The sequence below is a fragment of the Gymnoscopelus braueri genome (genome assembly GCF_963280865.1).
Source record: "Gymnoscopelus braueri genome assembly, chromosome: 24".
NCBI lineage: Eukaryota > Metazoa > Chordata > Actinopteri > Myctophiformes > Myctophidae > Gymnoscopelus > Gymnoscopelus braueri.
The window spans coordinates 30,112,322-30,138,231 of record NC_137626.1 but is presented as its reverse complement, the minus strand read 5'-3'; the positions used below and the strand labels follow the sequence as shown (position 1 = coordinate 30,138,231).

Sequence of the window (25,910 nt, the reverse complement as noted above, 5' to 3'; positions counted from 1 at the left end):
AAACATCACTGACCACCATTAATATGCATCACTATATCTTAACCTGCTCACTGATCTGTCTCATTCATATGTACTGCAGGTGAATACTGAATATAATTATGTAGTTGAATGACTTATTAAAGTATTAGCAAGACACTTTAGTCTACATCTAAAGTTTCACTTTCATTTAACAACCTGCAGTGACTCAAGTTCACCTAAGCATTTATTGAATTTCTATTGGTTGTAGCCCGAGTTGCGACCTGCGCACATTAACATTACACACTGTAGTGTTGAGCAGCCATTTGATCAGAGCTTTCTTCTCAGAAGGTAGATGAAGTTTCAGTCAAATCATAAGAACAGCTTTTCAACTTATTTGACATTTTCTACTATTTCAATCTAAAGATGAAGGCTTTCACTGTGTTGTTGCTCTGTTTTTACTCCACATCTGCAGGTAAGAGTTTAACTCAATAACTTATTGTAACAGGTTATTATTACAACAGCTGGAAGCCTTGATATTTTTAGTTTGAGGCCATTTGTTGTGACTTTTGTCTGACTGAGATATGAACTGTGTCTGTGACTGTAGGTATGAATACATAAGTAAGTTAGTGCGATTTTGAAATATGCTATCTATCCTCCCTAATACTGTATGTGTTATGTGTGACATTCTCACACATAACACAAATATGACAGACGGTGACAAATCATATTGTTTCTGACATGATCCTCACATTCCTCTGTTTTTATTATCATTTAGGCTATTATTATTTTACTTCTCTAATAGTTGCAATAATACTGTAATAATTTACCTCAGGCTAAACACTGTATATAAATTGCCTGGAAAAAAACAGATGTACCAGAGGTTTAAAAGTCTTTACAATTATTTTGCCAAAAACTGACTTATGCCAGTAGGCCTAAAGGGAAAATGATGAGATTTAGTGTTTTGTTTGTTTTGTTTTGCTTTTTAAATGGTGACAATGTATTGCATTTCTTGAAAATCATCTGCTGTATCAAGACGGTTGCTGAGAACTTGAAATAAGAATGTCATTCAGCATAACAGTTATTACAAATTGCAGGGTTTTTACCCCCCTTTGTGGATGTGCATTTGTAGTATAACTGTAAAACCTTATAATAACCTAAATAATAATAATAATAATAATAATAATAATAATAATAATAATAATAATAATAATAATAATAATAATAATAATAATAGGATGGAATATATATATATATGTTATTAAAAGTAGACTGCACTGGTTTTAAAGATGTGATCATGGATGAATGCAAATAGGCTATTCTAATTAGCATTGAGTAATATGATAAGTAAGACAATAGGAGACCCAAATGTTCTGTCAAACAAGTCATCATAGGCTAAGAAAATAAACTGTAACTCTTTTTCAGTGATTAATTCCTGGAAGGCCATTGATACTACCAGCACTGGTTTGAGTGAATTCCCTGAGTTTGTGTCTGTGACCCTCCTGGATGATGAGCTGATGGGATACTTTGACAACAACATCAACATCTATGTGAGCAAACAGAGCTGGATGGAGAAGCTGGGACAACAGTATGAGAAGGATGAGACAGAGAGACATAGAGGATATCTACATACCAGCAAATTCAATCTTGGGGAGGCCATGAAGCGGTTCAACCAATCAGACGGTAACACTAACATGAAGCTTTACTGTATTCATTACTGCTCTCCCTCTACACACACTGCTATATGACTAGTGTATGTTAATATACTGTACTGTCTATAGACTAGTGTATGTTAATATACTGTACTGTCTATAGACTAGTGTATGTTAATATATTGTACTGTCTATAGACTAGTGTATGTTAATATATTGTACTGTCTATAGACTAGTGTATGTTAATATATTGTACTGTCTATAGACTAGTGTATGTTAATATATTGTACTGTCTATAGACTAGTGTATGTTAATATATTGTACTGTCTATAGACTAGTGTATGTTAATATATTGTACTGTCTATAGACTAGTGTATGTTAATATATTGTACTGTCTATAGACTAGTGTATGTTAATATATTATACTGTGTATAGACTATTAGTGTATAATGTACTGTCTATAGCAGTGGTTCTCAAAGTGCGGTCCAGGGACCCCTAGGGGTCCTCGAGTAGCATCAAAATCAGTTTAACAACTTTAACCTATTTGAAAGTAGCCAATCTACAAGCTAACTACGCGCAGTGGTGCGGCGAGTTGCGATGCGGCACGTTGTGAGCTTGTATAGCTCTGCTATTTTCAAAAAAATCTTGAACAAATTTGAAAGATTTCTCATATTTTTAAAACATTTTAACAACACAAATCAGATGGGTCCGCAGCCAAATACATGGTTTGAGAACCATTGGTCTATTATGTATTGTACTGTCTAGACCAGTGGTTCTCAACCTGTGGGTCGGGACGTCCCCACATGATTTTTGGGGGGTCCCCAGATGACAGTAAAGTGACAATTTAAAGACTTTTAAGACCTTTTTAATATCTTAAAAGGAGGGGGGGGGGGGGACGAAATGAAAAAAACACCATTACTGCATCAAAAGTAATAAACAAAATATAGCTGCAAGCAGCGATAACACGGGGCCAGTGAAAGAGAGAGAGAGAGACATGGAGACTGAATAGATTGAAGAAAGAGAGAGACAAGGAAACTGGAGATGGAGAGAGAGAGACATGGAAACTAGAGAGAGAGACATGGAAACTGGAGAGAGAGAGAGATGGAAACTGAATAGATTGAAGAGAGAGAGACAGATCATCATGATCGCCTCAACACATTGTCGGGGACAGGGATCGAACCGGTGACCTCTGGACTCATAGGCTGCCTTTCTTCTCATTGAGCTAGAGATATGATAGTCCTGATAGTGTCTGTTGATATATATAAGTCTTTCCGTCCTCATGGACCAGGCCTTTGTTTCGCTAACTACTCTAGATCACTGGTTCCCTAACCATCTACCGATAGAGAAATTGTATGTCTCCTCGGAACAGAAACCAGTGAAAGTAGCCGATCTACATGATGATGAGAGAGAGGCAGAGAGAGAGAGAGAGAGAGAGAGAGAGAGAGAGAGAGAGAGAGAGAGAGAGAGAGAGAGAGAGAGAGAGAGAGAGAAACAGAATAGATTGAAGAGAAAGAGAGAGAGAGAGACATGGAAACGGAATAGATTGGAGAGAGAGAGCGAGAGAGCCATGGAAACGGAATAGATTGAAGAGAGAGAGAGAGAGAGACATGGAAACGGAATAGATTGAAGAGAGAGAGACACGGAAACATAATAGATTGAAGAGCGAGAGATGGAAGCAGAATGGATTGATTGGACATCTCAACCTATTGCCATTAACAGGAATCGAACCATTAACCTTTGAATTGACAGGCTGCAACACTACCTATAGTGCTATAGCTTTGTCCAGGCTGAGGTTGTCTGTTGAAGATAAAAGTGAACCAGTGAAAGCAGCCGATCTACAAGCTCAGAAAGAACGTTGCTATCTGAAAGGTTTTGAGATTGTAGATCGGCTATTTTCAGAATGAAGTATGTCATACATACTTCATACCCTCTCAAATAAGCATTTCAGGTTATCTTTATCAATTGCATATGTATTAAGTGACACAATTACTGGTAGTGTCTGTTGATATTTATAAGTATTTCCGTCCATTATGAACCAAGCCTCTGTGTCCCGAACTACTCTAGATCACTGGTTCACAAACCATTTACCAATAAAGGCATTTTTGTGTCTCCTCGGAACGAAAACTAGTGAAAGTAGCCGATCTACAAGCTCACAAAACGTTGCTATCTGAAAAGTTGTGAGATTGTAGATCGGCTATTTTCACAATGAAGTTTGTCATACATTGCAAAAACATACTCTCTCCAAGAAATATTTCATGTTACTGAAGTATATCTTCCAGCCATAATCATACCTAAAATGAGCCAGAACTCCACTTATTTAATTAGTACACAGAATTAGTTAAAAATATAGAAGTCTGCCAGAGATCCCTTAAAAAGGCAGGACAGGTGAAGGGTGGGGGATACCTGGCCATTTACAGTGGAAAGACAGCCTCTGTGACAAAGACAACACCTCACTTTGGATAACAAAAGAAGCATGTGTTTACACCTGGACTAGAAAGTTTTTGTCTCATTGTATTCACTTCGTTTGAAGCCCGGCACCATGTGGATCTATTTAGCATGTCTGTGAGAGCTATTGTCTCCCCCAGCCCCGTTTTAAGAACAGAGCTACTAGTTCAGTTAGAACCTGGGTTAAAATACAATGTTACTAAGATGTTATTATCTCTTGGTGAAAATATATACTGAAGTTAGAATGAACAAAAGTATTTAACTACGGCCTGTGTAGGTTTAATATATTTAAAAGCCAGGAGAAGTAAAACGTATTCACATGAATGGATGCTGTGTCATTAAAGCTTTTAAAGTTAACTATTGTTTACAGATGAATAAGAATGTAATTCCTGGTATCATTCTAAAGTGTATGTTGTACAAAGTATTAATCTAATAACAAAACTTCATTGTGAAACATGGTTCTGTACTGAAAGTAGATATTGCTAAATTGACTCCCCTGTACTGTGTGATCTAGAATATTATGCGCAGTAGCGGTCCGCCCGGCCACGACGGATCAGCTCCGGATTGGCTGAGAAGAGGCAGAGGAGGAGCCCTGTCTAAGGAGCGTGTCTTTGAAATCTTCTGTATATAAACCTGTTGTTTAGAGAGTAGCAGTGTGCTGCGATTTCTGGACCCTCCTGCAGTAACCATTTTGATGCTCCTTGTCGACAAATAAAGAAAGGAGATGAACCTTATCAACCTTCGGATTTTGCTGTCTCCCTTTGTTCTAACATTCTCACTAAAGGCTTGAGTTCTTACACGGTTTGAATCCACGGTGTTTCCACACAAATTATACATCAAATTGGCGTTGTCGGCAGGATGGTCCAGAAATCGCAGCACACTGCTACTCTCTAAACAACAGGTTTATATACAGAAGATTTCAAAGACACGCTCCTTAGACAGGGCTCCTCCTCTGCCTCTTCTCAGCCAATCCGGAGCTGATCCGTCGTGGCCGGGCGGACCGCTACTGCGCATAATATTCTAGATCACACAGTACAGGGGAGTCAATTTAGGAGCCTGGGTAGAGACCTCAGATGGAAAGGGGTCCAGCCTAGGACTGCGCCCTGAAGAGGGAGGTCTAAAGGACTTAAGTGGTTAAGATAAAAGTTTTTTAGTGTATTGGCCGTTTGGCTGAGTGATACTATATAATACTTTGACATGCTGAGAATACCTTAATTTTATTTGTACTAGTACAGAGGTGTATTGGTTTGAATTCTTTGCTGAGGTGCTGTTCTATGCTATTTGACTGATGTTTTTGGATAAAGGCAGTCGCAGTCTCCTGGCTGCTAGAAGCAGATATAATACTATAAGAATTTTGTGAAGCCTAGAGTGGCTATTTTTAAGACTGACGAATTCGTTCGTACTGGATGTAAATTTATAGGTCACCGTTTTTGAGTGCACGTTTTAAGATGTTTTTTCCTATAAACGTCGGAACGACCGTGTACATAATTGAAGATTTAGTGATTAGTATCTTTTCAAAGAAGTAAGTTGGAATCTGTTAATTTTTTTAACTGTTTGTAAAAAATAATCCCCACTTGAATTATTTTTGTGTACATAGCGTTAGTTATGACGTCTGAACAGGAAGTGTCCATCTCTTTCCCAAGTAGATAGTTTGGGAGTTGTAGTTTTCTGCCACAAAGGTAGAACTCAGAACTACAGAACATTGTGTTCTCATTTTAGTTTGTCAATTGTCGCCCTCTGGTGGTTGAAAGATATATTTAGGTTAGTGTGTGGTGACGTGTCTTCCAGTGGGAATGGTGTGTATTCATGAAACCGCCCCTTCCAGTGATTGACACATCCAAACATTTGACTGACTCCACCTAGTGGTCGAGACGAAGGTTGCATTTTCACTGTATGAATGAGAAGCTATGAATGAGTGCTCGTTAGTGTTTTAACATTTCTGACTTATAGAGTTAACTCTTCTTTTAACAGTCTTTATCTAACAAGTTATTCAGCCTATTGGTATTCTATGGTGTCTAAGTGTGCTTAATTAATGTTGTTTGTCTGTACTGCTTGATTAATGTTGTTTGTCTGTACTGCATGATTTAATGTTGGTTGTCTGTACTGCATGATTATTTTTTCTAATTTAATCCATTCATGTCTAACAATAGCTTTCCGTGGGAGGGGAGCGCCACATTCGAGTTGTTTCCAGTCCTGGCTAATAGAGGACGGTTCATGTCTGGGATTAAAGTAATGTATTGACCAGACTTACAAATTTATACAAATTCAAACATTTGTCTTATATTTGATTTGGAATATTAAGAGACAGTTCAAGTAAGCTTTTGAAGTAATTTAATCTTTAATTATCGTTCATACATACATACACTTATAGTTCTATACTGTTATACTTAGGATATATGAGCAACACTATTGGGTTGACTCACATGTGTGCTGAGTGATAAAGACACGTCACACTTGCATTATAATATTCTCATATCAATACTCCTTCTAAACTGTTCTTAAGGTACTGACAGAGGTCCGTTGTGGACTCAAGACATTTATGATTTGTGTGTGATTTTTAGATAAAGAATAACCATATTGTAAGTAAGATCTGATTCCAGAGGGGAACGCCTACAGAGGTTGAAGTAACGTGACAATAATTGTGATTTAATATCTTTTGGATATTTGATCTACAATTATGGAATCAGAACAGCAGGAACACTCCTTACAACAAAATAATTCTTTCATTGACGTGATCAATATGATTTTGGGACAATGGCAGGATAATTGGCCAAGATGTCCTTTGCCTTGGCCACAAGACAGCATATTCGACCCAGAAATTATTGACACATTAGGAATGCTTGCCAGAGCATATCAGAAAGATTGCTCAGACACAGGGGCAAAGGAGAATACAGTGTTTAAATTGTTTTTCAAAAAGGGTAAAAAATTAAATAAGGCTTATGTGAGATACCAAGCCAGGATGACGATCGCACAGGTGCACCCAGAACCAGCTGAGAAGAGCGCTTCATCTTCTGATCCCACTACGTCACCGGGTGAGAAACCTATCGACCAATTGTCAGCCCTGGACACAGGGCATTGCAGTGACAGTGGACTACGAGACGAGCTGGGAGCTGGAGCAGTGGTTGATTTGGCGAGACCGGACCCGAAGATCAGAGGTACAGCAGGTGTCCAGGAAGCAGGTGACGGACAAGCACACCCAACGCCGTTACGACGACGTCAGAGAGATCCCTTCAGAGGGCCGTGCTACATCTGTCAGAAACAGGGACATTCCTGGCAGCAGTGTAACCAGACACCACCGGCTGTCAACCCCATTGCTCCAAGGCCAGCCCCAGCTCTTCAAGGTACCCCACAGTTTTCACCAGGTTTCAGGCCGTCTGTCTCTGGTCCTAGGCAAAGTGGTGTTCCGACTTCACCCCAGGGAGTCGACCGGGTGGTGCTACAGGTACACACATTCTATGAACGGCTGGTCCCCCATCCAGGTGGCTATCAGTCTGCACCGCAGCAGACTCGCACCCCTTACATGCAATGGAATGATTCAGAGTTGGTGCCACGGGTGCCCCCGGTACCTGCACTGCAAGGTGATTATCAACTAGGACGGATGTCCAGACGTTTGTCTGAAGCTTGGGGCAAGCGGTGTTACAGGTGTTATCAGATGGGTCACTTTGCACGACATTGTCCACTACCTGGACGAATCACTCCAGTTATTGCTCCCTGCCGCATGGATGACAAGACGATACATGGCTAGAGACATTTGAAAAGAAACGTACAGAGACATTACTTTAGACTGTGATGGAGGCTGGACATATTGGAACAGGTGACGTAGGGCAATGATGGAATACATAAACCGTTGTTGACAAGAAAAGAAAACCCTGAGTCACCGTTGAACTTGACATGATCAGACTACGGCTTGATGGAAAAAAAAAAAAAAAAAAAGCAGCAACTTTCATTTTCTACCTATTTTGAAACATAATACTGATCACTGTCCATATTCTAATTGGAGATTTAGCATAGAGTCTAATATGCTTTCAGGTGGTTGACTAAATTTGTACAAATTCTGACCCTAGTATAGGATGGATTGTTAGGAGGAGCTGGAGATGCTGTTGGTTTTTTTGACACTTGTATTTCTTTCCTGCTATAGGAAAGTGTCACAGGAATTTCGTGTAAAACTATTGTAAAAATTAGGACTAAATTGTTTAACCATTTCCACAGTAAAGTGTGGATTGGGATAGATCCAGTAAACTGGTTCGGTGAGCATACACAAATGATAAATTGTTGTCAGTAATGAGAAACCGTGAAGAAATGTAACATATACAACATCCGTATGATATTCTTTTCAGGAGAACTTCAGTTCTTTATTGGTCTTTTGGGGTTTGATGAGACATAATGTCCATTAGTACTGCCTTATGTCTCAAGAGGGGAGGTATAAAGGGACACATTTAAAAATTGGGGTTTTTGGACAAATTGACCAGTTCATAGGCCAGATTAATATTTAATTTTGAGTTTTTCGTGACCTATACTAATATCTTTGCATGAACTAAATTGAGTGAATGAGTAACACCTCTTGTGTGTGTGTATTGAGGTGGGTAGGTGCATGTTGTACTTTCTAGGAAAGAGTAGGGACGTTTTTTCCCCAAATGTTCTCGTGCTAATAGATGGAGAGCTGCTGAGGAGATGAACGGCTGTCAGAGGACTCAGGCTGCAGAACCAGGTGTCGATGAGAGGTCGAACGAATCATGTTGGTGGAGATGACAGCGGCTATGAGACAACCTCTACCCAACACTGTTTCTGCTGCCAAAGTGAGACAGCTACACACCAGGAAGGGATTCTACCTCCCCCAATCAGCTCTACAGGAGCCCAGGGTGTGACCTCACAGAAGCAGTGTAAACCTTCAAATCTACAGATCGAGGATAACGGGTGTCCAGGTCAAGGGGATTCCATGCACGTGTCAGAAAGCTGTTGTGTCTCTTGAAGAATGACACATCACGCCCATACCCTATGCCCTTTGACGCAGATAACAAAGATCTTCATCAATTCCACCCCCCTTTTTCTTTTTCTTGCCCCAAGCTGTGAACAGTTTTTGCTTCAAGGACTGAACATTCCCTAAATACAGGAAGAAGAAGAATTGCGTTTGTTAGTTTAAGCGAAAAAACAGAAAATTGTCCTTCTGTAAGCGCGCAGTCCCTTATGTAAACCACATGTCATAATGTATTCATGATGTCTTTTTGCAGGTTGAACTGAGGTACAGATTCTGAATGATAATAATTGGTTTATTCAATGAATTGTTTTTGTTTTATTTTGTGGCTTTGTATAGGTACCATTCTACAATCAAGAGGGGTATAAACTAATCGTTTTTGCAGGTTGTTTTCCAGTCAGAGGTTTGGATTATGATTTTGTGCTGAAAGATATCTTCTTTCGCCCGAGCTCTGAATTACGGAAGACGTTATAAGTCTTCCGAGAGGGGTTTATGAAGTATATCTTCCAGCCATAATCATACCTAAAATGAGCCAGAACTCCACTTATTTAATTAGTACACAGAATTAGTTAAAAATATAGAAGTCTGCCAGAGATCCCTTAAAAAGGCAGGACAGGTGAAGGGTGGGGGATACCTGGCCATTTACAGTGGAAAGACAGCCTCTGTGACAAAGACAACACCTCACTTTGGATAACAAAAGAAGCATGTGTTTACACCTGGACTAGAAAGTTTTTGTCTCATTGTATTCACTTCGTTTGAAGCCCGGCACCATGTGGATCTATTTAGCATGTCTGTGAGAGCTATTGTCTCCCCCAGCCCCGTTTTAAGAACAGAGCTACTAGTTCAGTTAGAACCTGGGTTAAAATACAATGTTACTAAGATGTTATTATCTCTTGGTGCAAATATATACTGAAGTTAGAATGAACAAAAGTATTTAACTACGGCCTGTGTAGGTTTAATATAGGTAAAAGCCAGGAGAAGTAAAACGTATTCACATGAATGGATGCTGTGTCATTAAAGCTTTTAAAGTTAACTATTGTTTACAGATGAATAAGAATGTAATTCCTGGTATCATTCTAAAGTGTATGTTGTACAAAGTATTAATCTAATAACAAAACTTCATTGTGAAACATGGTTCTGTACTGAAAGTAGATATTGCTAAATTGACTCCCCTGTACTGTGTGATCTAGAATATTATGCGCAGTAGCGGTCCGCCCGGCCACGACGGATCAGCTCCGGATTGGCTGAGAAGAGGCAGAGGAGGAGCCCTGTCTAAGGAGCGTGTCTTTGAAATCTTCTGTATATAAACCTGTTGTTTAGAGAGTAGCAGTGTGCTGCGATTTCTGGACCCTCCTGCAGTAACCATTTTGATGCTCCTTGTCGACAAATAAAGAAAGGAGATGAACCTTATCAACCTTCGGATTTTGCTGTCTCCCTTTGTTCTAACATTCTCACTAAAGGCTTGAGTTCTTACACGGTTTGAATCCACGGTGTTTCCACACAAATTATACATCATTACCTTTAACAGTTGCACATGCATTAATTGAGAGAGAGAGACATGGAAACAATAGATTGAAGAGAGAGAAAGATGGAAGCAGAATGGATTGATTGGACGTGTCAACCTATTGCCATTAACAGGAATCGAACCCTCAACCTTTGGATTGACAGGCTGCAACACTACCTATAGTGCTATAGCTTTGACCAGGCTGAGGTTGTCTGTTGAAGATAAAACTGAACCAGTGAAAGCAGCCGATCTACAAGCTCAGAAACACGTTGCTATCTGAAAAGTTTTGAGATTGTAGATCGGCTATTTTCAGAATGAAGCATGTCATACATTGCAAAAACAGACCTTCTCAGATAAGCATGTCATGTTATCTTTATCAATTGCATATGTATTCATTAATACAGTCTTGTTGTTTGCAATGCACTTTAAATGAAGTCTCCACCAAGTGAGCCTTGAACCGGCAACCTTGGTGTTGTGAAACATTCACTTAAGCGGGAAGCCATTGGACCAACAGACCTGTTCCAGTGAAAACGGAGGTCAGACAGATGATACCATTTCACGCAAATAACTGAAAAATTCTGGGTTTAAGTGTTTTTCAAACTGCTCAAAATTGCAGACACTCTAAGGGCGGAGAGAGAGACATGGAAACGGAATAGATTGAAGAGAGAGAGACATGGAAACAATAGATTGAAGCAGAATGGATTGATTGGACGTGTCAACCTATTGCCACTAACAGGAATCGAACCCTCAACCTTCGGATTGACGGGCTGCAACACTACCTATAGTGCTATAGCCTTGTCCAGGCTGAGGTTGTCTGTTGAAGATAAAAGTGAACCAGTGAAAGCAGTCGATCTACAAGCTCAGAAACACGTTGCTATCTGAAAAGTATTGAGATTGTAGATAGGCTATTTTCAGAATGAAGTATGTCATACATTGCAAAAACATACCCTCTCAAATAAGTATTTCAGGTTATGTTTAACAATTGCACATGTATTAATTGACACAATCATGTTGTGTGCAATGCAACTTTAATGAAGTCCGTATCAAGTGAGGCTTGAACTGGCAACCTTCAGGTTGTGAAGCACACGTTTAAGGGAGAAGCCATTGGACCAACAGACAAGAACCTGTGAAAAAGGAGATCACTCAGATGATACAATTTCACGCAAATAGCTGAAAAATCCTGGGTTTAAGTGTTTTTCAAACTGCTCAAAATTGCACACAATCTAAGGGCGGAGCTTACTGGTCAACGTGATACATGTGTTCCTCATGAGTCAAGGCACATGTGTAAGCAGGTTTAATGGCTGTCGGCCAAACGAGGCATGACTTTTGCCTGTTTAAAGTTTGCATTTAAAAAAAAATGCTATAGCACCCCCCTTTGACCAATTGGAGTAAGATTGGTTTCAGTGATATTTGGAATGACCCTCAACATTACCGCAAAGTTTCAAAGAAATGTGAGTCTGCATGTATATGTTAGGGGCAGATGAATAATTGTCATAAAACTGCAATATTCATTGGCTCATTAAAGCTTAATTTTTTCACTTATGGAAAATCTTTTGCACATGTTTGTCGGCATAGGTCCAAAGTTCATGTGTAAAACGTTTCGTGCAGATTACTCAAAAATCCCAGGAGGAGATAGGTTTGAACCGTTTTTCATATAATTCAAAATGTTGGGAGATCTAAAGGTCAGAGGTCAAAAGTCAGAGTGTGAAAGTTGTTGATCATGAGTAGACGCATATGTATATTGAAGTTTCATGGCTGTAGGTCAAACAGGGCATGAGTTGTACCTGTTCAAAGTTGGCATTTTGCTATAGCGCCACCTTTTGACGAAAGATTGTGAGAATGATAGTTTTTCATGACCATCTACCATATGGCCAAGTTTCGTAAAAAGCGTATGCACGGTTCAGCCAGAACTGCCAAAAGTGGCAGAAGAAAAAAGAGGGGAACATTAAAACAGGTCCAGAGCTGAGCTCTGACCCCGTAACTACTAGATACTACTAGATAGATAGATAGATAGATAGATAGATAGATAGATAGATAGATAGATAGATAGATAGATAGATAGATAGAAACTTTTATTTCTGTGTGACTCAAAGTGCCCAACCCTCATGGGTTCATAAGACACCATTTTACGCTTACATCATGTTTTACAAGATATTCACATCATACATTCAAATATATCTCAAAATTATACAGAGTGTTCTGTCTTCTCTCCCAAGCTTGACAAACAAAATCTGCCACAACAAAAGCTCCTTTAACAAAACATATCTCAAGCTTTTCATAATCATCATTCACAAAACAAACAGTATCTCTCTTCCTCTGGAGTGGCATTAAACCTGCCAGTCTCTAGAGCTAATGGTAATGTTCTGACCGTATTTGTGCACAGAGAGATCGTTGTCTTTGGCTTAAATTATACTTCACATAAGGTTCTACAGTGTACCTGTCCTTTATGAGACAATAAATTCGCAACTTAGGTTTATACCATATATCATTACACCATTTTTCTTTATACCTGGAAAACATTGTTCTTCTAATTTCATGAACATCACATAGTAGCTTATTTTGGAAAATAAAAAACAAATCATTAGAATAGAATAAAGATCTGAATTCCTTTGTTCTACTACTATAAAAAACTTTAATTCACTGTCTGTCTGTCTGTCTGTCTGTCTGTCTGTCTGTCTGTCTGTCTGTCTCTCAGGTGTCCACATCTTACAGTACATGTATGGTTGTGAGTGGGATGATGAGACTGGAGACACTGATGTTTTTGAACAGTATGGTTATGATGGAGAAGACTTCATCTCATATGACCTGAAGACAGAGTCATGGGTCGCTCCAAAACCACAGGCCTTCATCACTAAACTGAAATGGGAACAAAACACAGCTTTGATGGCGTACCATAAGCATTACCTGACCATTATCTGCATTGAAGAGCTGAAGAAGGATGTGACCTATGGGAACAAGACTATACAGAGAACAGGTACAACATGATGTGATGGAGTTGTACTTAGATAAATATATTAAAGGTTCTATGACATTCATTTTCACTTTTTTATGTTTTTTGGGGGGTTTTATGACCTCAATTACACCCAAAAAATCTGAACTTTGAACATTCAGTGGATTTTCTGTGGTCTGGGGTTTTCTGAATAATTAGGCTGAAAAGTAATCTGAGCTTGGCCCTTCGGCAGTGAGGTCACAGTCGATTAATCCCGCCCACTCTCCTCTTCGCCCCTCCCCTCCCCTATCCTTTCCTTTGGGGGGGGGCGGAGCAGAGGCGATGATTGACAGGCAAAATCCCTCACCAGCGACACCCGCAGGCAAAGATTTATTTTTTCATTGCAGTTGAAAAGGCTTTAGAAATGTGAGAGAAAAACACCTGCCATGGATCAATGGAGTGGACATTTTTGTTAAAACTTTCTATACACGTTTGAAGGACCATGGCAAATACTTTTAATTTGTGGTAAAACTGAACGTCATGAAACCTTTAAGATGTAGTAACATCACTATGAGAACAACAGTGAAGAGCTACAACAACGTGATGTGATGGAGTTGTCAGGGTTATTATACATTATTATACATTATATATAACTAATGAAATGACAAAAACAAACTGAAATAAAAACAAAACAAGGCTTTACAAGAAAAAAACTATGACTAACTGAAACTGTATTGTATTTACAAAACTAACTAAAACAAACTAAAATCATAGAGAAAATGTCCTTATTTTAGTCTTTAACAATATTTCATACATAAGATTAATATTTTGGGTCAGGATACATGGATACGTGGATATGAAATCTTATTTTTCAGTATATTTAGCTGTGCCAGTTTTAAGCCCTGTTGTGAAAGATTTAAAAAATCTTCAAAACTAGTGAAAATATCAGATCTACAAGGTCACAACACATCACGTTGTGAGCTTGTAGATCTGCTATTTTCTCAAATTTTCTGAGCTTGTTGAATCTCACCCATGATTACCCCATATTAGAACTAAAATTCAAAACAAAAATTCAACACAAAATAAAAACTAATACAAAATGCGAAACTAAAATAACCTATAGAAAGTTGTACAGATATGTTACTATGTAGTATCATTACTATGAGAAGGTTCAAAGGTGTTCTTAAATCAAATCAAAGTCGACAAATCCTGACCACTAACAAAATCTCTCTCTCTCTCTCTCTCTCTCTCTCTCTCTCTCTCTCTCTCTCTCTCTCTCTCTCTCTCTCTCTCTCTCTCTCTCTCTCTCTCTCTCTCTCTCTCTCTCTCTCAGAGCTCCCCTCTGTATCTTTCCTCCAGAAGACTCCCTCTTCTCCAGTGAGGTGTCACGCTACAGGTTTCTACCCAGACAGAGTCATCATATTCTGGGCTAAAGATGGAGAGGAGCTCAGTGACAACGTGGACCATGGAGAGCTCCTCCCCAACAATGATGGAACCTTCCAGATCAGTGCTGACCTGAACGTGTCTTCAGTCAAACATGAAGACTGGAAGCATTACAACTGTGTGGTTCAGCTCTATGGGGTCGAAGAGGACATCCAGACCAGACTGGACCCAAACCTGATCAGGACCAACCAGAAAAAACCAGCTGATGAAGGTAGAGATAAAACACATGTTGTCACAGTTAGACGTTGCCTGTCTTGTCTATGTATCTTATTTCTATGTGTTATGGTTATGTCCTAGTTTTTATAGTTCTATGTTCTTGTCTTCCCCAGCTGTATCTCATTTGTAATCACCTCTCATGTGTATATTAGTCGTGTTCCCCAATCAGTCCTTGTTGGGTCATTGTTTGGTGTTATATTAGTTTGTTTGTGATGTCACACATGTACTTGTTTTTCATGCATTTTGTTTCATTTAGATTCATCTGTTGTTCTCCTTGTGGGGCTTTGTGGGACATACACCTTCTGTTATCCAGTTAGGTTGTGATGTCATGTCATTTTGTGTCCATCGTTTCATGGTGAACAAATAAACATTTAATGATAGACATTATTTACACATGAGAATTTTTTTCTTCTGGATTCAGTTCATGAAATGAGTCAGAGGTGATGTTAAATGTGTGAAATGTTGTTTTTCTGTCTTGATGCAGGAGGATCTTCTAGTGTCATCATCATTGCTGTTGTAGTTGTGGGTCTGATGTTTCTCATTGTGGTTGGTGTTGTTGTTGGACTGCGGCTGGGGAAAAGGTCCAAACCTGGTAAGTTTGCATGACGACACATCAATACTGCTCTGTTTGAACAGCACAGCTTCTATAGGACACATAGAGACCACACAGCTATTATAATTGAATAATAATAATAATAATAATAATAACATCAATAACAACAACAACAACTACAATAATATACACTGATATTTCCCTTGTATTATTTCACAGTGTTTCCTCTAACTCACCCCTAATATCCTTTATCCTTTCTTCTGTTGTCAGGATTTTCTCCGACTAACAGTAAGTGAACACAGAATCTAAGGTTGTTCATACTGAACATGAGTCTCTTCTATTGTTCATACATGTATTTGTTATATGCTTTTGTCTCAGTTTAATGTAAAAATGTGTCTTTGCAGCTGATGAAGACTCTGGTGCTGCTAGTGGCATCGCTATGAAGACATGAAGCTCTGTTCAGCCTCACATAACCTGTAAGTATCAATTTGTACGTTATTGATGTGTCAGAGTGCTGTGTTGTGTTATTTCTTTGAAACCCTCAGAATAACTTAGTCTGAGCTTTATTGCAGAGTTACAGAGAGTGACGGTTCGAGCCCATGCTCTTCTTCAGACTGAAGAAGATCATGCAGGCTCGAACCGTCACTCTCTGTAACTCTGCAATAAAATGTTGACAAAACGAGCTTTCTACTTTTTTATCTCAGTTCACTTCGAGGCCAGAACCTGCATCTAAGAGGTTGGATGTGTGCTACTACCCTTTGATCCTGACTCTATGTGTGACAAGATTTCAGTCCGATCAGATCGCCATTGATTAGTTACTGTGTGTGTGTGTGTGTGTGTGTGTGTGTGTGTGTGTGTGTGTGTGTGTGTGTGTGTGTGTGTGTGTGTGTGTGTGTGTGTGTGTGTGGTTTCCTATGCTTCCTTCCTCCATGTGTCAGGAGCAGGGCTTTGGAGAGACAGTGAACAACAACTCATCATCCAACTCAATCTGCAGTGAAACGCTGTGTGTGTGTGTGTGTGTGTGTGTGTGTGTGTGTGTGTGTGTGTGTGTGTGTGTGTGTGTGTGTGTGTGTGTGTGTGTGTGTGTGTGTGTGTGTGTGTGTGTGTGTGTGTGTGTGTGTGTGTGTGTAGCTGCGTTTTATACATTTTGCGCTACATTATTTTACTGTTGAACTTCTAGGGTTGTACATTCAGTGTGACATCTCTAATACAGTTTGATAAAGAAGTGATCCGTTTCACATATTTTGTTTAAGATGAGGCACTTAGAATTCTGTCTCCATGAGAAACATTATTGGTAATTTATTGAATACATAATCATTGTGTTTTGGGGGGACTTTGTAATTATTCTCTGTCTAGATTATTGTGTAGCTTGACTCTGTTGTTCTCAAGCCAACTCCATCTTTTCTGTTTGAAGGAGTTTGAAGGAGACTTCATGAGCTAATTTATGCTTTAAATTAAGTTTTTTTCAACAGACTGGTGTAAGCTTGTCTGGTTATAATGTGGAATAGATACCTGCCCCAGTGAGTTTTACACCATAGTCACACTTTAATGATTGTAAATATTCAGGTGATTTAATAATAAAATGTTTTTTTCCCCAAAACCATTACTGCTTCATTATTACTAGCTACATTTGTGTAACAGTCAGTTTCTATTTAGTTGTGTACTTACAGTAATTTATATTAGTGAGATAATTCTCATTACAATAAACAGCACTGTGATCCCTACGATCAAATATAGATCAAGTATTGATTATTTTAATCATTCATAGCATGCAGCTGATGACAGTCACTGAGAACAACAGAATAACTTAATAATAATACTTTACAGATCCTCTCCAGGCATGTTTTAATGTTATGTTATGAAGCAGAGAACATCTTAAAGCATAATAGGCTATAATGATACATACATTTTCATTTTCAGCCATGTTACATTTCACTATGACTAAGGGTAATACAATACAAAGAAAACAATTACTAAAAATAAAGCACAATTTGTGCTTTATTTCAAGTGATACATGTTTTTGTGCTGCACAAAAACATTTTTACACAATATTTATTCATAATATTTTTTAGGCAAAAACAACTTTTATTACGGAAGCACCGCTCCGTACACTGTACACGACTACACGCACGTCTTTCTGTGATCCATGATACCTGTCCGGTCCATGTCAAATCTCACAAAACTGACAGCAGATCAGTAGGCTACGATGTGAGGGTAATGTCAACCAACTTGGAAAACGGCCGCCACAATCAGTCCCAATAATCTGATGGGACAAAACACAGGCTGCATGAGTCAAGGGTCAGGGCTAATAATCCAGGCCAAAAAAACAAACAAAAATGCCTGGAGGATGGTGCTCCCCTGAGGTTGGTGCCCTGTGCTGCAGCACCTAAAGCCCTTCCATTATGCGTTATCTGATAGCTTTTCGCTGGAGTTCAAGCCGTCAGTCATTCCTATATGAAAATGGTAAAAGTGTCGGCTATATACTGTAGCAGTGGTGTAAAAAAAAATCATACTTTTTACTTAAAGGGATATTTCACTTTCAAAAAAACTTTTGGTCATTTTATCGTCTACTCAGGCTTTTGTGAGTCCCCCAGACCGTTTTTAAGTTGCTTGATTCAGTATTTAGATATTTGATATTCATTTTATCAGACATTCATTTTTTCGATAACTTTTTTCATTTATTTTTAATATTTTTTTTGGAAAATGAAAACAATTAAAAAAAAAAAAAAAAAAAAAGGAAAAAAGAAATCGAAAAAACACGGCCCCCTCACGTATTAGGAGGGCAGGGTGAGTCAGAACCAAGGACGGGTGTTTTTGATGAATCTAACAGGTTACAAATTTAGTTTGAAGTTATAATGGGTTTGTATAGGAAGGGGGCGTGTCTGATAAAGCGTGTCTGGGGGACTCACAAAAGCCTGAGTAGACGATAAAATAACCCAAAGTTTTTTTGAAAGTGAAATATCCCTTTAAGTTAAAGTAGCAATACCACAATGTAGAAATAAAACATAAAATAAAAGTCTGGAATTCTAAATTTACTTGGGTAAAAGTACAAAAGTATTGGTATCAAATATACTTACAAAGGTAAAAGTAGTCATTATACCATATATCTCATTTCACAAGTTTTCAAATGCATAAAAATCTTTTGAAAATAGCAGATCTACAAGCTCACAATGCGTCATATCGCGACGCATTGTGAGCTTGTAGATCGTCTGTTTTCAAATGTCCGAAATGTATAAAGGGCTGAAGTGGTTATGTTTTGTAATAATAATCAAAATCTACAAAGTAACTAGTAACTACATTTGCTTCAGTAAAAGTATAATATTTGCCTCCGAGATGTAGTAGAAGTAAAAGTAGGCTACTGAAAATTGGAACTACTACAGTAAAGTAAAAATACCTCAAAATTGTACTTAAGTACAGTATTTGAGTAAATATACATAGTTACTTTACACCGCTGCTCACAGGCAGGCAGCATACATTAAAATGTATGTAATATCACATTCTAGGGCTAAACCCGAGCTGATCTACAAGCCCAGAACACATTGCACTTGGGTAGAACCCAAATCTGGCCCAGCAAGAGTGTAATAACCTCTATACACTGAATTATATGTTTAAAGAATATTTACCCCAACATGTCCACTCCTTGTGACAACATTATTAGAAAAATGAATATAATGTCAGTATCTAATTACTGACATTATAAACCAATGTTCATAATGGTTCATTTGTCTGAAGGAAACAAACAAAAATAAGTTTTACTTTTATAGGCTACCTGTACACAAGATGTAACAATAAAGTACAACCGTGAACGTTGAAGGTCAGATAAACAAAATCACTTAGCATTTTGCAATGTCCATCATGATAGTAGCCTGCATGGTTTTCAGCATTTTCTGTAGGCTATTAAGCTTGTTGGTTAGGCTATGCACATCTATTTCCCCCATTGTGAGATTGTGACCACTGACCAGCAGATTAAATTCATGCCATGATAAATTAAAGCAATAAGAATTGTAAACTGTCAATTTATATTCCATGTAATAGGATGTGATATCAAGAACACCAATAATGTGAAACTTTAAAGGCAGGTTCAACTTTAAGGGTAGTGTATTCTTGATATCTTCATTGGCTGATGCCAATGTTCATAAAAAGTAAAATATTGGTTTGGCTCTATTCAAAAATATTTATCAGTAGCCTGCACAAGTATATTGATCTGAATTTATCTGAATAGTGTATTCAACAAAGCAGAAGAAGTATAATGGTCTAAAAATCATGTTTCCCTGTGTGCTCAGTTTTTGAAAACGTATCCCCCATGTTTTTGTGAATTCATCCAAAGAGAAAGTTTCCAAAAAGTTTGTATTCATTTTTATTTTTTAACAAAACACATTTTAAGCACTCAAACATTTTTGAGGAGTGGGCACTCCCCTTCCAAATGAGGGGTTTTCTTGGGTTTTAAAGTGAAGCTCTGGTAAAACTCTATCCTGGGCAGACAGGAGTGTGCGTGGTTAACCCACCATACCACTGTCAGGCATCCTTTCTGAATACATTTAGAAAAAAGTCCCATGCTCTTGCCTCTTTGCAGGGGATAGCGGTGACCCCAGAAGGAGAAGGTTTTGCCCGTGAACAACGGCACGGCAGGAGATAAGAAAGTACCAGAGGAGTACGGAGCCACTGCTGAGGAAGACATCCTTTCATACGCTTGGAAACATGTTACACTTTGTTTTAATGCATCACTGGAAACCAAATCCTATTCGGGACATTAACCCGTTCAATCCGGGGACGTCTTTGGGCTATTCAAAAATAGCAGATCTACAAGCTCATAGCGCAGCACCGAGTGGCGCGCTATGAGCTTGTATATATGCCATTTAATTTATTTATTTTTACAAATCGTGAAAATGTGTGCAAATCATTGAATATATATATTTTTTAAAGCGAACATTTTTGCTTCTGGGGGGTCCCTGGAACAACATATTTTGAGATAGGGTCCGCGGCCAAATACATATAATTTTGGGGGTCCTTGACAAAAAGAACCACTGATTATAGCAACATAAGTAAAAAAAAAAAAAACTGTTAGGATCTAGAAGACATTTGTAGAATCCCCCAGAAGCAAAGATTTGAGTTACAAATGTTCGGCTTTAAAACAATATTCAATGATTTGCAGTCATTTTCACGATTTTTCAAAAATGAATAAAAATAATAGCTAAAAAACAAATCTAAAAATGACAAAGATGCATCCCAGGACAGTTCCTCATCCACAGTTCTTCTTCGTTTTGAGTCGTGAGACACTCACTATGGGAAACAGCGCCATCTGGCGATGAGTACAGAGCTACACAATACGCTCCCGGGGCCCATTCATTGGGCTAGAGGGTATGTCACGTGACCGGCCATGCCCTCCCCTCCACCAGAGGGCATAAGAGGCGCCGGCCGTGACGTCAACTTCCTCTTTCAGTTCCTCTGTTCGCAGATGATAACACGGCTACACGCTTGTTAAAAAAACTGAATTCAACTATCACCGATTAATCTACTCTTCAAGGACCCAAAGTGAGAAACCAGCTTTAGCCCTAAAAGCGGAGGCTAGGATCAGTCACCCACGGGTTTTCTCGTTCGACCAAAACCAAGGAAACTAACTTTATTCTACCTTGTGGTGAGCCGGCGTTAGCCTTTCGCTGTTTCATTAGCTTAGCCGCTAGCTGCACTAGCTTAGCTGTTGTTGCTACCTCCACAGCGCTACCGCCTTTTGTTTTGCTTTGCTAACCCCCCGAATAGAGCTGTTAGCCTAGCCTTTCTGTGAGCCGGTGTTAGCCCTTAGCTGTTCCTTAGCCTAGCCGCTAGTTGTACTAGCTTAGCTGTTTGGCTACTTCCACAGCGCTAACCCCCCTTTCCCGCTTAGCTAACTCCCCGCATAGAGCTGTTAGCCTAGCTTTGTCGCTCCCTTTTGTCCCACGATGTCAGCTCCATTGAAAGCCCCCAGAGGCCCGTACACCCTGGGCCCTCTGCCGGCTAGACAGTGCGGCCTACCCGACTGCTCTGCCGATATCGACGGAGACGACACACACGAAATATGTGTGGGATGTCTCGGTGTCGCGCACGCCTTTTACGCGCTCTCCGACCCCGAGTTCTTCTGCGAAGCTTGCGCCCGGTACTCGGTGAGGCTGCTTAGCGGAGGAGCCCCAGGCCCCCTCCTCCACTCCAGCACCCTTCCCAGGCATGGCTGCCCAGGAGCCTCGCCGCCCCCGCTTTAGGAAACTACCAGTGGCCAGCGGCTTCAGAGAGGCACTACAGTCGTCCTGGGAGAGCCACAGCAATCCCTCGAAGCTGCCCTTCGACATCAGCATGGCAGGAGCAGAAGGACTGGGCCTCGAGGTTCCCCCCATGGATCCGGTCCTAGCCACCAGCCTGGCGAACGTGAGCACGGACCGGGTCTCCCTCGCACCCAAGCCCACCTTCGCCCAGAAGAGAGACAAGGATGCGTCCTCGGCCACGGGGAAGGTCTACTTTGCTTCCTGCCAGGTAGCCAAGTCTCTCAATGCCAGCACCTTCCTGCAGGGCTCTCTCAGCACGCTGCTCAAGGGCATGCTGCCAGCGCTGGGTGAGCAGGCCGAGGAGGTAGAGCTGTTGATGCAGCTGATCATTCAGCTGAACCAGTTCGCCACCAACTGGACCGGACGGTCCCTGGACTTCGCCGCTCTACAGGAGCGAACCAGATGGCTGGACCTCGTCCATTTCCCAGGTGAGCAGGGCCAGGAGGCCAGAAAACAACTGCTGGCCCTCGCCCTGGTCCCTGAGAATCTCTTCAAGGACGGGGCCAAGTATCTCAAGTCCTTCACGGATGAGAGGAGAGCGACTCAGGAGGCTGCATCTGACGTCTTCCAGCCGCTCGCCTCCACCTCCACCAGTACCAGATGCCGAGGAGGGAGACCGGCTAGCAGGGGAGGGCGCTCCGCCTCTCGCCAGTCCAGACCGAGGCGTGCTCTTGAGGCAACCCCATCAAGCAGCTCCAGAGAGAGGGCTCACGACACGGACGGTCCTCGGCCCCGTCCCTCTCGCCCTGCTTCCACTACCCGGGCTCCTCGTCGCGGTCCCTCCCGCCCTCGTCGCGGGAAGGAGTTTTGACATTTTGCCCTTTGTTCCTCAACTTCCTCCCGATGCGAGGCAGACACAGGAGGACATGCAGCTTTGCCAGCCGCTCCACCCAGAGCTGCTCGGTCAGCCTGGACAATCGCGGACCCCCCCTTTTCGGTTGGGGAAGAGACAGGGACCCTGTTTATTTCTAGAGGACAGAGTCATGGACCACTCCTCCACAGCCAAACTGAGCAAAATGTCGCACATTTCTGTCAGGTCTGTAAAGAAATAACCTGTAAATATGGCAATAAATGCAATGAAAAGTACAAAACCGTGTCTTATTCCAACTCTGCCTATGTACCAGGGAGAACGAGGACCGCCTACATGGCGGCCCCCCGTTCTCGACGGTCCCCCTATGAGTCCACAGCATTTGGCAAACCCGTTTTTCGGTTTTCCGAATGCGTGTGGGACAAAGATACTGAATGTATTAAATCTTCTGAAGGTAATAAAATCAGGTGTAAAACCAGTGCCATCCCTGTCCGCCAGAGGGCGCCTTTGCCCCTCGGCACAGGGGCCACGCTCGTTTTACGATTCTCCCGGCCAGGAGAGGGCGCCAAAACGCTTCTGCTTTACAGGGCCCTCTCAAGATGGCCACTCGGGCCCCTCTCAAGATGGCCGAACGGAAGGTAAGCTTGCTAACCACTTCCGTTTCTGACCGGACGCGGAGAGGGGGCGTTTCCAATCGGATATCGACACCGGGGAGGCACCGCGTGCAGGGTCACGTGACTTCCTCGAATCGTTTTGTCAGTCAGGTAACGTCCGTGCTGCCTCTAGCGAGCGTCACACGTATGGCACCGCCAGAGCATGTGAGCACGACACTAGTTTCCATGGAAACGCTCAGACAGTCAGTGCAGCAAGCAACTTTAGTAGCTCGCCCCAACCCCCTAGCTCACTGTCTAACGCAATGGAAAGCTTGCCACCCGTCTCCTTGGGTACTACGCACCATACAGAAGGGTTACAAGTTGCAATTTCACCGTGAATTTTCAGAAGAGCGTGCTGGTCCCATGCCAACAAACCTCTTTCATAGGGATTGCTTTGGACTCGGACAAGATGGTGGCACGCCTATCCGGGGACAGGATAGACAGTTTTCTAGCCTGTGTGAGGTCTTTTCAAGTAGGAAAGAAAGTCACGTACAGGCTGTGTTTGCAGGCGGCGGGTCTCATGGCCTCAGCCATACACCTGATCCGCCTGGGCAGACTGTTCATGAGACCTTTTCAGCGGTGGGTGCGGGATCTCCACATTCCACCTACCAGGGGGTCTCGGCGAGTTCTAGTGTCTCCGCGGTGTATGGAGGCACTCGAACCCTGGTCACGAGCACCCTTTCTGTCAGAAGGTGTCAGACTAGGTGTGGTGCTCTCAAGGAGGGTAGTCACGACGGACGACAGCATGACGGGCTGGGGCGCCGTTTACGAGGGTCGTGCGGCCAGGGGAGTGTGGGGCCCCGATCTACGAGTGGCCCACATAAACTACCTGGAGCTGATGGCGTTTTTTCTCGCACTGAAGCAGTTCGAGGCGCACATCAGCGGTTGTCATGTCCTGGTAAGGACGGAAAACACCACGACCATGTGCTACATCAACAAACAGGGAGGCTTAGGCTCCCATGTGTTGGACGACCTGGCCCGAGAGTTGACGATGTGGTGCGATTCACGTCTACTGCCGGTTCTGGCAGTCCACGTTCCGGGCCTCCAGAACGGCGGAGCGGATCTACTGTCCAGTGGCAGGCTTTGGTATTCGAATTGGTCACTCAATCCGAAAACAGTGCGCGAGATCTGGTCCAGGTTCGGTCGACCCCAGGTCGACTTGTTTGCTTCAGCAGAGAACGCGAAGTGCTCTCGCTTTTTCTCGATGAAGGCAACGGATCTCTCGTTGGGGCTGGATGCGATGGCTCACAGGTGGCCGAGGGAACTGCTTTATGCATTCCCGCCGCTGGAGCTGATCCGCCCAACGTTGGAGAGGGTCAGGCTCCAGGGCCTGACTGTGCTGCTGGTTGCTCCAGGATGGGGCGTGTGGAGATCAGAGATAACTCCTCTGCTCTACGCCGAGCCCTGGTCCCTTCCTCCGATAACGGACCTGCTGACGCAGGTGGGGACCGAGATCAACCACCCCAGCCCCCGGGACCTAGACCTGTGGGTCTGGCCCGTGAGAGGGCAAATCTAGATGCTTACGGCCTGCCCCCTGATGTGGTAGCTACTATTCAGGGGGCCAGGGCTGGATCCACTAGGGCTGCCTATGACATAAAATGGAATATTTTTGTGTCATGGTGCCAGGAACAGTCACCACCGGTGGTGGCTTTTCGGGCGCCGGTACGCAATATTCAGATTTTCCTGCAGAGCAGGTTGAATCAGGGCTTGACCTTCTCGACGGTCAAGGTGTACTTGGGACCCATCTCCGCCTGTCACGAAGGTTTCGAGGTCGGGACGGTTGGCAAGCATCACATGGTACGGCGGTTCATGGGCGGGGCCAGACGGGCCAGGCCGACTAACAGGCCTCTGTTTCCGACCTGGGATCTAGCGGTGGTGCTGAATGCACTCTGCCTTCCCCCCTTTGAACCCCTCGAGACTGTGAGCCTCGAGGTGTTGAGTTTGAAGACTATCCTCTTGGTGGCCCTGGCTACGGCCAAGAGGGTCGATGACCTGCAGGCACTCTCGGTGAGTTCGGAGTGCTTGAGGTTCTCTGGGGATGGCAGACGGGTTCTGCTGAAACCAAACTTGGCGTTCGTTACCAAGACCGGAGTGGTTGCACCGGCTCCGGTCGAATTGGTTGCTTTTCATCCTCCTCCTTTCGCTAAGGCGGAGGATGAGCGGTTGCACTGTCTCTGTCCAGTAAGGGCGTTGAAGCTTTACTGTCAGAGGACGGCGTCCAGTAGGTCGTCAACACAGTTGTTTGTCTCCTACGGACGGGGTAACCAGCGGAAGGCGGTTGCCAAGCCAACGCTTTCCAGATGGATTGTTGAAGCCATAAAGCTCGCCTATACTAGTAGTGGGGCCCCAGTACCTGTTGGACTGAAGGCGCACTCGACTAGGGGAGTGGCTACCTCCTGGGCCCTCTCTAGAGGGGCTTCGGTCCAGGAGATTTGCACGGCTGCTAATTGGTCGTCTCTTTCGACTTTTGCAGCTTTCTACAGCCTG

General features: G+C 42.1%; 1 protein-coding gene across 1 annotated transcript; it reads left to right on the top strand.

The window, feature by feature from the left end:
• The first annotated feature begins 311 nt into the window (after nucleotides 1-311).
• LOC308080341 (major histocompatibility complex class I-related gene protein-like) lies at nucleotides 312-16,733 on the top strand. Its single transcript, XM_080422159.1, has 8 exons — nucleotides 312-430; nucleotides 1,381-1,638; nucleotides 13,224-13,502; nucleotides 14,791-15,111; nucleotides 15,601-15,708; nucleotides 15,940-15,957; nucleotides 16,074-16,145; nucleotides 16,608-16,733. The coding sequence occupies exons 1-7, from the start codon at nucleotides 382-384 to the stop codon at nucleotides 16,118-16,120; spliced, it is 1,080 nt and encodes a 359-aa protein (XP_080278285.1). The 5' UTR covers nucleotides 312-381; the 3' UTR covers nucleotides 16,121-16,145; nucleotides 16,608-16,733.
• Nucleotides 16,734-25,910: the final 9,177 nt, after the last annotated feature.

Bases quoted from the DNA above. Each gene is read 5' to 3' on its own strand.
- LOC308080341 (XM_080422159.1), top strand. From the start codon at position 382: ATGAAGGCTTTCACTGTGTTGTTGCTCTGTTTTTACTCCACATCTGCA. The intron at 1,639-13,223 runs GTAACACTAACA...TCTGTCTCTCAG, and splicing joins GCGGTTCAACCAATCAGACG to GTGTCCACATCTTACAGTAC. The intron at 13,503-14,790 runs GTACAACATGAT...TCTCTCTCTCAG, and splicing joins CAAGACTATACAGAGAACAG to AGCTCCCCTCTGTATCTTTC.